At 41.6% G+C, this 12946-nt stretch overlaps 1 protein-coding gene across 7 annotated transcripts in view; it reads left to right on the top strand.

The window, feature by feature from the left end:
* Positions 1-12238, top strand: part of SIN3A (SIN3 transcription regulator family member A) — an 822316-nt gene extending 810078 nt beyond the window's left edge. For all 7 annotated transcript variants that reach the window (XM_085643842.1, XM_085643840.1, XM_085643838.1 and 4 more), the window contains 2 exons: positions 9967-10165; positions 10966-12238. In XM_085643842.1, coding sequence (XP_085499968.1) covers positions 9967-10165; positions 10966-11196 — 430 coding nt within the window. In that variant the 3' untranslated portion in view covers positions 11197-12238. The remainder of the gene's footprint in view (positions 1-9966; positions 10166-10965) is intronic.
* Positions 12239-12946: the final 708 nt, after the last annotated feature.

Genomic DNA, 12946 nt, shown 5'->3' with positions numbered 1-12946 from the left:
CCTCACCTACCCACCCATCCTTCCCGCTCTGGTCTGTGAATGGATTTCTAGGGACAGGGCTTTCCCCTTTCAGGGCCCTAGTGTTCCACACCAGTGGTTAGTGTGCTTTGTGGCTTTGCGCTTCTAGCGTGGAAAGTCACATAAAGTAACTGACGTTAGCGTGCTGGGGTGGCACCCATATAGGCACCGCACACATCACTTCTGGTGTGGCTGACACCACGCAAAGCTGAACGACCGCACCTACAGGCTCAGGGGTACTGCTTAAGACACAATTCTGCGTCTAGTCTGACAACTGGGGATCATTCTAAGGTAAGGATTTGGCTGCTAGATAGTCTCAACCAGATAAGACATTACCAAAGGTAAGTAACTTGTTCATTGGTGGCCCAGCAGCTATGCATGATCTTCTTGCGGTACCATGTATGAATGTTGCACCAATAGTGTGCATGTTTATGACCTTCAGGCTGTCATTTATCTATGTTGGATGCGACACCCAGGCCTATCACTTTGCTTAGAGCTACCACCCCAATACTGTAGTTGGTTGGTGGTGTTCAGGGGAGAATTGCCATCCCTTCAATTGTATAATAGGTTTCTAAGTTTCCCTCAATAGAAAGAGAAATCTTAAACGTAGCTTGCAATTTGTTGGCACACGCCATTTGCTTATGCCCCAAAGTAGGGTAAAAAGTAGTCCCCAGTCATTTGTACTTCGTCAAACTACAAGATGAACCATCACTGTAATGTTTGTTAGTTCATATGCCTTGCTGGATTTTTTTTTTTTTTTTCCCTTTGTGGCTAAGCCTTGTACTCCTGAGAACCATGTTGCTGTGACCTAAGAGGAAAAAAAGGAGCTCAACAGCATGCTGAGGTGGGAAGCTAAGCCCTAAGCTCCATAAAGAATTTCACATGACCAAACTCTGTGTTGGTTCTTTTTGGACGAGAGTCCTCTGGGAGCCAGCACATCCCTCAAGCCCAGTGGTCAGAATCCAAGACCAAAGGCAGCACAATACCTATGACCAAGGAGCTGCGTTGGCGCTTTCCAGAAAAACGTCTATAACCAACTTGTATAGGACCAGATCGTCCCAGTGGCTTAGTGTTCCTTTGTATTTTTATTTGTATTTAAAGTAGGGATACTCAAAGTGCAGCCGGAGCCTGCATGGGGCCCTACTAACCTTAAGTTGCAGCCCTGGTGAACAGCAACACTGGGTTGCTGTTCACTTGACAGAGTAGGAACATTCAGAAAGCTGTGAAACACATGGGCATACTTTATATACATGTTAACTAAAGTAACCTTAAAGAAGAAAAGAAAGTGTCCTAGACAACTCAAACACCTTTAGCTTTAAAGAAGTCTTGCACTAAATGATAAACTCTCTGCAAAGTACAAGAAAGTGTATTTTATCAACATACATGTATGTTTTACCTTAGTAGATCAGATTATATCACTGCATTGCAAAGCATTTATTAGCAGTAATAGTTTTCAAACGGGATCTTGGAAACATTCCTGCCGCCACATTCTGAAAACGAATGTCATTATTGAACCAAGAGGCAAGTCATTTGTCAGGGTCACCTTATGTGTAGCCTTGGCTGATATGTAATTGGAACAACATTATAGTTTATTAAATAAAACACAAGAGAAGGTCTTGTACAGCACACGTCCTGAATTCGTATATTTTGAGGGGCTCTCATATGTGGTAATGAAGAAATAGGAGGCAAAGTGAAATTAATCAAGAGGGGAAGCCAGGACTGATACCAGGTTTTCTGTTTTCACATTTCGTAATTCAGCCACCAGATGATTATCTCTTTCCCTCACACATTTTACATTAGAATCTAATAGTTGGACTTGAATTCTTGGTGCATGAGAATAAAGCGTTGGTGGCAGACAGACGTCACGTGAAGGCTCTGTTTGTTGTCCACACCATGCATCTGCTTCGCATCCCCCTACATCACCACAACCCACGTATTACTGGCATCAGTGTGGCCCTCGGACATGCCACAGACAGTACTTTGTGGCCCCTGAGAAAATGTTTGCGAGTACTCAAGTGTTACAGTAAAGTCCACAGAGGTGAACGTCGTGATGAGGCAAGTACACAATTATTGCAGTGTAGTTTGCACAGAAAGGCCTTTAATGACAATATCAGTTCAGATGTATTTATATAATCACTGAATAATAGATATTCAGTTTGAGCATTGTGCCGCTTTCCTAGCTAGATAAGCATTTGTGTAATGTGTTTACCTTGCACCTAGTATCACGTGCATGTTGCAGCTGTATCTCACTGTAAAAGATAGGATCTTAAAGGGCCCCAGACATCTTTTATCTTGATGTCCGAGGAACTATTGTGCCATATTTTTCTTGTTTAAGGTTGCCCCCTGTGTAATGAAATCTGTCTCTTGGTAGGAAGTAGTGCAAAAGGTGTAAATGTCTTATTCCTAGCGAGTATGTCCTTTAGAAACGCCAGCAGAGATAACATATGACAAGAAGACCTGCCCCATCGGGTCTGAGATGTCTGAATATTCTCTGCCAATATATGGCTATTTGTGTGCAATCCCAGCCGAGATGAAAAAACAGTTTGACATCTAGTATGTTTAGAATCTTCCCTCAGTCTGCATTTGTTTACACTTTCTAAGGGCTTTGTATCCTGTGAATACATTTGAAATGTTTTCATCTGAGTCTTTTTGGTGTGAGAGTACTGGTTTTGGCGCAGCAGTGTTCCCAGTCATATCTTGTGATTTGGGTCAGTACACCGTTTTTTCCTGACCAACAAAGAGGTGGTGGGTGCCTCCTTTTGCATGGCGTTGTGAGGAGGACTTCAGCAGTAATGACAGGATGTTAAGTGGAGTAGTTGTGTTTGGTAATGTTTTCGAAGTGAATTTTCTGGCATCCTCGAGTCTGTAATAAAGGAATGTGTCATGTGGGGTGCAGCGTATTACACATTGTAGATCTGTGAAGGGGAGGAAGCGGTCATCTGGGCTAATGTCACTAAAGTTGGTTAGATTCTGGACCTCATTACGATGTCAGTCGGAAAGCATTCTGACCGACTCTGTGTCGGATTGGTTTCCAATCGAATCGGATTCGGTGAGTCCGATCCATCACAATGTTTCCGAAAACCGTTCGGTCGGATTCCCATTGACTTCAATGGGAGCCTGTGTTCTGACCGACAACACAGGCTCCCATTGAAAAAAGTGGTGGTCGCGGAAAACGTTGCACCCTGTGGCGGGCACCCCTTGGTGCCTACTACACACCATGCATGGTTAGAGAGAGGGGACCCATTGGTACCCCCACGGCCCCCAACCAGAGGTCTCCGGGTGAAGGGGGGGGCCTGCTGTGGGCCCCCAAAGTCTCATTCAGGCTGCCGATCCGTGTCGGACGAACAGATTCAGGATGACTGTCTGAATAGACATTGTAATGCCTCAGTCGGAAACGGGGTCCATAGACCTGTACGATTCGGCTCCGACCGACTCAGTTTCTCCGAATGCCGATCGGAACCGGGTCAGAACGACCAAATGGTTTCGGACTATCGTAATTGGTCGGTCGGATGTGTTTCCGAGTCGGTCGGAAACGCAGGTTCCGAATCTGATTCGTACAAACCGAATGCCATTCGGAGCCTTTCCGACCGACATCGTAATTGGCCCCTTAGTGTTTTGTTAATGTGCTGCTTTTTTTTATATTATGTGGTGCACAAATTTTAGTCAAGTGTGTGCGTCACAGCTGGGTATGGGTTGAGGGAGGGGATGTAGTGGGGGTGGCAGGGGTTCTTCCGGTGAGTAAAGTTGAGCTCTAGTACGGAGTCTTTCCCAGACCCATAATGTGCATACCACTGTGTCTTTCTCAGCAACAGTGCGAATCACTGTCTGGCGTATATCACTATGAATAAATGTTGCATATCTATTTCAACCTCTAAGTGAAGTTGATATTCTGTTCCTTGGTGACAGTAGTGTGTATTGTGGGCCTGGGCACATAAATAATAAAGTTTGAAAGCTGGCGCCATGAATCTGCCCTGATCATGTTGTACTGTGAAGGTTTCAAATTTAATCTGGTTTCCTAGCCAGGCTGGTTTGGCTATTGTTGATCAAAGGCAATTGATAAAGCACCTAGAGATTGGCATATGAATGTTCATCAATATGAGTGATCATATCAGCCATCGTCAGTGGAAAGCTATTACAAAGATTTACTTGATCTTCTACCTTGGTCATGGCTGCACCATAGTTTTCGCGCAGCACACATCGGTGTCTCTACTCACCCAGATTCCCAGGTATTTCATGGAAGAGTTGCATCATGTTAACTGGAAATCTAGTTTGCATTCCGATTTGCTTGGTGTCGGTGGAAGAACTAGTGATTTGCCCTAGTTAATGTTTATCCCTGACAGTAAGACAAATCTGAGATACTCTCCTATAATGGGTATGTTTATGTACCGATCTTAAACGAATACTCGCATGTCATCTGCATACAGAGAGAGTGCAGCTGTCTTGATGTTAAGTTGAGACCTCTATTTCAAAGAGGTCTGTATGAGTGTACAGGCTAGAAGCTCTACAGCAGTAGCAAATAAATTTGAGCCTAATTGGCATCCCTGCCTGTTGCCCCTGGGGATCTCTATGGGTGCGGAGTTGTTATTTTGGGTGTGTGACACTGGGCTGCTATATAGTAATTTGACCCAACCAATGAATGTCTTTCCCATATCCATTCACTTGAGATTGACGAATAGGTTCCACTCTAGAGTCGAAGGTTTTAGATGTGTTCAGAAGAGCTGCAGTAGCACTGATATGCGGGTCCAATATGTAGTAGGTCAAAAATGGTTCATAGGTTAAGCAAGGTCAGTTTGCCCAGAATGAACCCTGATTGGTCCGGTGGGACAAGATTCAGGAAAAGTTAGTAGTCTTTTTGCTTATATTCTAGCAAACATCTTAGCGCTTATAAGGAAATGAAGGTGGTATGATCACACTGTGAGCAAATTTATCTTGCCTTATGTTTTAGCGGGTCTTTGCACAGGATTATATCCAGTTGGCGCTTGCCTCTACGCACACTGCAAGCAGGTAGGGACAATATGTGTATATATTCTTTTTAGAATTCGCTAGTTAGTTTGTCACTACCTGATACACGGCATGCCTTGGATATCCTATTTAATATCTTAAATCCAGATTAAGGTTTCTAGGTATTGACGGTGAATTGTCATGCCAGTGCAGTGTTAACAAGGTAGGTAGTGATATCTATTTAAACGAGTTTTGTTTTGATGGTATAAAGATCAGAATAGAATTTGGTACACCCCTGCAGAATATTGGTTGTCTTTTGCTACAAAGAGATTTTAATGTAATTGCCAGCAAAAGAGAGGCAAACTATTTGTGCAAGTGTTTTCCAGAGTCTAACGCTCTTGCCATATTTGCTGGCTTTTATACCTTTAGTTAGGTAATTTGGCTCATTGTCTACAATCTCATTGAATTTGCCTAGTTTAGCTCACATAATGTATAGCAATTTCTCATTCCAGGTTTTCCCTTGATCGTTTTCTAGTGTGCATAGTTTGTTCTCTTGCTTGTGTCGATGTGCTCTAAAGGTTTTCAGTATGTCAGCCTGCCTAGATATATGTTAAACAAGATTAGTATTGTAAATGTTTCTCTCAAGCGTTTCTGCATTGTCCACCAACTGTGCATTGAGTGTGAATTTGTTCTTTATTGTGGTCTTAAATCGTTCCTGAAGAATGTGGCCATCAGGGCCCCACCGGGAAGCCTTTAAACGTGCCTTGCACTTTAGACCCAAGATTGTGGCAATCAGCATAACCGGAAGTCCTCTGATATCTTTTTAGCTATGTGATTGATGGAAGTTGTCCAGGAGCATATGTATCTTATTGTGTCTTTAGCCACACCTGACCAGCTTTAGTGAAATGCAGGGTTTTATTCTAGTTATGCCTGTCATTTGTTGTGGCCAGTCTCCCTGAGTGAGTGCTGCTTGAATCTTTTCCATTGCAAATACACTTTGATAGTCTCTTTCTAAAGTGCAGTTGGTCCTATTGCTAAATCCCAGGTCCAAACACTGTCCGGTTGAGCCATTTGTTCCAGTGCTTGCTCACTGTCTTGGTAGTCTGAAAAAATCTTGACCTTGACCAACTGATTTGCGATAGGTGCTAACACACTAACAACCCTCTACCTGCTTACAGAGCTTTTGAGCTAAAAATCGAGATCAGTTTAAACATAAGTTGGTCTCTGGGGTCTTGTTCTTGTGGCTATCTGAACCCCTCTACAAAACCAAGTGTGGGATTTGTGAGTTAGTATCGGCGGTGGGTGTTCTCAGCTTGCTAGGTTTTTTAAGCAGTTTGGCCTTGAATTTGTCGGCAGGGTCTATAAACCACTGAATTGCCAACCTTTACAGCTAGAGATGCTCGAACGTTTGAAGTAGGGGGCCAGATATATAGCAAGCAAACTAAACTGTACCCCTCTGTCTAGTTACTCGGCATATAGACCATTGCTAGCATAAAAAAATTGTAACCAGCTTTGAAACTGTTAGAGAACACTGCCGTATTACATAAAATGAGTCATAATGCGCACTGTATTGTAAAATGTTTAAGTATGTTTGGGGTTGTAGCTTGGCACTAGAAGGAGCGATCTCTTTCTGATTTGATTTCCTTTTTGCCTTTTATTACATGCTGTCTTAATTGCCTAACAATAAAATCAGAAAATTGCGCTGATTGCATATAGTCCTATGCCGTTACTTACTATGGGCCTGATGAGCGACCTTGGAGAACGGGTTACTTCTTCACAACAGCGACAGATGTCCCGTCTGCCCAAATATAAATCCTGTTATATCCTATGAGATTTATACTTCGGCGGGTTGGATATCCGTCACCCTTGTGATGGAGTAAACCCGTCTGCCAAGATCTAAATCAGCCCCTATGTATCTTGCAGCCTTGGATGCTTGACTTTGCTCCATGAAGTGTCAAGTGCTTAAAAGGGAATAAGTAGGTTATCTGAGTGGTGTGTACTGATATTGGTGACACTATGAATAAATATCAGTATTCCCAGGATCAGCAATGGTACCTTTCATGATCAAAGAATTGGTGCGTTTCAGGAGCTTTTAGAATATGAGCATCTCAATGGATGCAATAAGAAATGGCCCTGCCAAACCAAACGTAACTTTTTTTCACACAAGAGCTGAATTGCTTCTAGATGAAAAGTTTCTTCTGTATATCCCCTAGCTCCATATTCGACCTAAATAAAAAAAAATCTGCTTTGACCTTATGAAAAAAGTCCTTCGGTGTTCTTCACTTTCTTAAATAATTTGTGGAAGAACATCTCTATTCACAAAATGGTATTCTTTGAAGTATGCCATGTGTTGCTCCTTTCTTCACCATTGCCAAAGCAAAATTTCACTGCCACTAACCCATTGCATTGTAATTAAAGCTTGAATATTGACTGTGTCCTTGTGTTTTTTTTCTCAAATAGTTTTTATTGAAAGTTTTACAGAATACAACCAAAGGAACTAAAGAGAAGATAAACCAAATGATAAAAGAAATTAACAGCAGGTTGACACTTGTACCCGAGTCTGTCATTTTATGCAATTGTAACACAAGATAGAGATTTACATGTGTTGGCAGGCTTGTGGACAATCAAAATCGTACAATCATTGTTCGCATGTGTAGCGATACAGTTGGACGAGTACCAATATAAAAGTAACTAAGACCTTTTACTTAAAATTAGATCTTGCTATACCACCTTTAGGTTATATAAAAAAAATACTAACAACATAAAAAATAATAAGACCAATTGCAAAGATAGATGCACTTGATAGTAATCTGAGACGTGCAATCGAGGTAATAATAATGTACTGTTCGGTTAGGATATGATAATTCTCATGTGTGTCCCGTGGTGAATTGAATGTCAAAGGTTGTCATGGGGGCTTAAAAATGAAGGAGGAAGAGTCCATAGCGTTCCACATTTTCCTGTGAGATGGGTGCCACGGGGAAAGTTGTAGAGTAGTGTTGTCGGCTCCTCTTAAAAAGATTAGCCACTCTTTCCATATCTTGAAAGAGACTGACTTGAATGATTTCCAGTTACGTAGGATTATTTTGCACGCCAGAGTGAGTATTAAATCAAGTAAGTCTCATTCATTGTCGTGGATTTAGGTACCCAAGTAAAATATATGAGAATCCTCTATTTGGAATGATATGTATGATGTGTGTTATATATTCAAAGATCCTATCCCAGAATTATTGCAAAATTGGGCAGTGAAATAAAATGTGTAGAAGATCTCCTGTGTAAGAGTCACAAATCCAGCATTGAGATGAGTAGATGAGATTAAGCTTGTGGAGCCTAGCTGGTGTCCTGTAAGACCTATTTATAATTCGTTTGAGAGAGTGTAGGTGAGACTTTATTCCTAAAGGGAGACGTGTATGCGTTCCTAATCAAATTCAATAGAAGTGGAGTTGGGTCCAGCTTCCCACTTCTTGTTGATTGTAAGATTATTATATGATTTGGATAGGAGTTTATATATGCTTGACACTGTGACCGCTCTTCAGCAGTTGGGATAGTCTGGGCGATAGAGATGGGTCAACTGGTTGTATTGAGTTTTTAAATATTTGTACACATCAAGATTGGATGGCCTCTTCTCTATTTGTAGTTCGGAAAAGGATTTCGGAGAGGTGCCCTCGTATAGGTCACGGATACCTTTCCATGACCAGTCCTGCTAGAAGATTAGGTTGCCATCTATTCTTATTTTGGCCTTATACCATATTGCAGCCGTCTTTGAATTGGCAAGCTTAACAGTAGAGTGTGTTTCTAGTTGTCAGAGTGCCTGACGTGTTTTCTGGATAATATATTTGGAATGCTGTAGGATAGATGTGTGCATAGACATGATTGCTGGAAGTGGGATACCCTTGATTAAATCAGCTTCAACTTCCATCCATAAAGGGCGGTAATGTTGGCTGTCCACAAACCAGGTCTCCCCCTTGTCTGCATAGGAATGCAGTTTGATAGTTTCTGAAGTTTGGGAGACTGGTACCTCCTCTATTTTTGGCCTTTTTGAGTTTTGCCAGAGAACTTCTAGCTTCCTTCCCTTGCCATAACAAGTCATTGAGAACCCTATCAGTTTTTTTTCATGAAGTCTTCTGACAGAATCATACGTAGCATACTGATAAGGGAGTTGATCATTGGTGATAGCATCATTTTAATTGTTTCTACCCTTCCCCACCACGTGAGAAACTTTGGTGACCATCCATCCAGAAGTTCAGAGATTTTCTTAGATAAGGAGTTTTCATTCTCTCGCAATGTAGTTATGACATCGTTAGTTAATAGTAGACCCAGATATTTAATTGGTCCCGGTTGCCACGCCAGACATGTCTCTCCCAAGATGTCCTTTTCGCCCTGATGATTTAGCAGTTTAACTTCAGTTTGATCTTTATTAAGGGTAACTGTGTCCTTGCTTTTGACAAGCACCGGTATCTGCGCTCCTGGTCTTGAGTTGACCCTGCTTGGTCAGATTGTGCTCCTATTTTACACTGTAGACTGCTTCCTTCTGAATATTTGCAAATCTGATTTGAGTTTAAAGGATTTGGATTGTAACGGAAAAAAAAGTTACAAACATGTAACAAGTTATTATTCCTATTCAGTGTCACGTTACCCACAGATAAGCTACCTAAAAAGAGAGGTGCAACTGAAATAAATATTGTTAAAACGTTCGTGAATATTCTGTGTTAAATTAGTTATTGAAAGCTGTTTAACTATCAAGCATATGCTCCATGATTTATTGATTTGTGAAATTGAATGGGAGATCAGTGGAAATGTATTCCAGCTGCACAACTAAGTGGTTTCTAGATGTCTGATCATGTGCCTCACTAGTAAGCTTCATATCACCCAATGTTTTCAGCTTTAAGAATCTAAACTTGCACGTAGTTGGTTCCGATACAAACATGCCAGGCCCATGGTACGACGTATAGCAGTAAGCATTCCCGGCAATGGCGCATTAATTCTCTGCTTGGGTTTTGTGGCTTACAGGAACCTGCGGCGGATCCGTCGATGCCAGCGGGGCCGGGAACAGCAGGAGAAGGAGGGGATTAATAAGAAGCCCATGGAGAACCTGGAAAGCCTGGACAAACTTGAATGTAAATTCAAGCTCAACTCTTACAAGATGGTGTACGTGATCAAATCGGAGGACTACATGTACAGGCGGACAGCTCTTCTGCGAGCTCAGCAGGTAGGAAAACTGAAGAGCAAAAAGTCTATTGCAGGAGAGAAGTTTGCCTTCCTCGCCATCTAACAAGGGGGCGGAAGCCCAGGGAGAAGTTTTATTTAGAGGTGGTTCTTATCTCCCATGTGTCCTACATTAAATCCACACTGGTTTCTGTGTGCATATAGTATGGCCATTTAAAATACTGTTGGTAGAACTGCCTGTTTGTTTAAAATGCTTAGGCACTTAATAATATGTCCCCATAACTGCTGTAGGTTATCTCACCATGTGCAGCACAGGCTCACCACCTTTGAAGTGTCTTGTCACCCAGGGAAAAGGATTTCCATGTGAGGAATGTGCATGCAAATCTTAATACTACCGTACAAAACCTGTATCTTATGTAATGTGAAAAGGGGAAGTATGAATGAGATTTTTCTTAAATTGAAGGAAGCTAGCGTGAGTTTCTTAATTTCTGATGAACCTATGTGTTTTACAAACAGGACCCTTTACTCAAAGTGATGAAATGGTGGTGTGTACGTTAGGAGATTTGAGGGTTTAACAGAGAAACAAATTGGAGCTCATAAGTAGCAGTGCATGCAAGATCATAGCACAAGTATACTATAGACACCTTAAGTGATAGTGTCATATCAGTGTGTGTTATGATTGATGTTGCCAGTAACGAATGAATTTACGATTACATAAAAAATGCTACAATTTTTGGAAATGCAAAATATTTTGATGGAAGTGGTGTCACTGATCGAGCCCTGGCCTTACTGCATTAAATCTATAAAGCTGTTGTAATAATTTATTTTCTATTTCCTCTTTAGTCTCATGAAAGAGTGAGCAAGCGGCTACACCAGAGGTTCCAGGCTTGGGTGGACAGGTGGTCAAAGGAGCATGTGACTCGCGATATGGCTTCGGACACAAGCAAATGGCTAATGGGGGAAGGACTGGAGGGTCTGGTGCCATGTGCCACTTCCTGTGCGGCTGAAATCCTGCACTACGTAAACATCAACAAATACAGAGTCAAATATGGGGGCACCTTGAAGACTACATAAATCCCTGGACTGACACATTGCATCTAATCATTTGTTTGTGTGTGTCGAAGGAATGGCCTGAGAGCCTTGCCCCATCCTGGTGCTCGTCGCTGAGGCAGCTACACATGGCTAGTACTGCATCCAGCAGATTTTAATAGTTCATAGCTAGGATTACTCCTTTGGAGTCGCAAGATGGAGGAGAACGTCTTCACACTGGGGTACTTTTTGTTGCTTTATAGTGGAGGAGACTTGCCAGCAGCTCACGTGAAGTTGCAGAACTGTTTCTGTAATTCTGAAGCGACCTAGGAACAATGGAGCAACAGTGGACTCCTGGACACACTTGGCCCGGCCTGGAGATATTTAAAAATAAATATATGTAATTAATGCTAAGACATGAAGTTTTAATGACAACCAGCACACACGTTTTGTGCTGTCTCTCCTCTATAATCCTCTTCCCCACTACATCTGGATTACTTTCCAACTGTCATAACCCTTATGCTGTCTACAGGGACTATTGGGGAAGCACGTCTCCGACTACAATTTTCAGCCAGTGAGATTGTTCAGGATTTAAGCTATTGCCTTGACTACATCCACCTACTTTCTTTTGTGGATGAGGCAATTGACAACCTTCATAGTTAACTCCTGCCAAGTTTTAGATCCAGTGTTGGTGAACCAGCAGTGATCCTTCTTTATTTCTGACCTTTACTTGCCCCTCCAAGCTAAGCTAAAGCACCATTTTAAATGTCACCCCATCCCCATGTCACTAATGAACCTGCCGTTTGTAAATACCTGTACAGTGTCAAATGTTTTTTTAAAGAAAAGAAAACTGCTTGATGTGGTGACAAGACTATACTAGCCTTTTTTGTGTACCATAGTTACCAGTTGATTTCCAATGTAGTACCTCTGACCGCAAGGCCATGTTTCTTACAGTTTTTACCAAAGGGACTTATATTCTAGTGCATTTTTTGGGAGGTGGAAGGGGGGGTTGTGTGAGTTTATTTTCAACCCATTTTCTTCTCCATCCTTTTTTTATATGTAAATAAACTGAAAGTTTTAGATATCATTTTCGTTCAGGAAACCTTTTGCATAATCGAACGTAGGCAGGTAAGACGGGAATCACAAACTAAGACACTGATATGCCTGTAGCTTATCACGTTTTTGACTCAGCTGAGGTCTGGATAGGCAATATTGTCTTGTACTTTGGGTGCAGACACACTATCACATTGCATATTATATATATGTATGATCATCTGTATATAATTTTCCTTCATTTAAGCTGACACACACCTACACAGCTCTTCCAATCTTTCAATGAAACCTTTCGACTTCTGGCTCTGTGTAGCATGAAGTATGGAGGCATTAATCCCTTTTTTAAGAAGTACATATTTGTGGATTTTTTTAACCTAGAAGTTAGTTTGTCCCTAAAATGTTCGAATATAGGATTTAAAGGTTATGGCCAGTCATAAGTGGATGTTGATAGTGAAAGATCCTCAGCACTCAGTAGCTTACTTGTTTTTAAATTCTCGAAGAATGTATTTTTAGTGCTCACTAGACCAGAGTCCTCCTCATGTTTCTTTAAGGAGTTTGATTCATGTCATTGATATTGCGTTAATAATATGCATGAGAGCTGTGAAGAGACTACTGGTTTGTAAGATTCTACAACCAGTCAGACTTGAATGCTACTTTAAAAAAAGGCTTCTGTGTTTTTCATTCACTTAGCTGCCATTCACAAAACAGTTGCAGAATTTAAGTTTCCTTCAGGATATATTAT

The sequence above is a fragment of the Triturus cristatus genome, chromosome 3_1 (assembly GCF_964204655.1).
Source record: "Triturus cristatus chromosome 3_1, aTriCri1.1, whole genome shotgun sequence".
NCBI classification, from domain to species: domain Eukaryota; kingdom Metazoa; phylum Chordata; class Amphibia; order Caudata; family Salamandridae; genus Triturus; species Triturus cristatus.
This window is presented reverse-complemented; position numbering and strand designations above follow the sequence as displayed.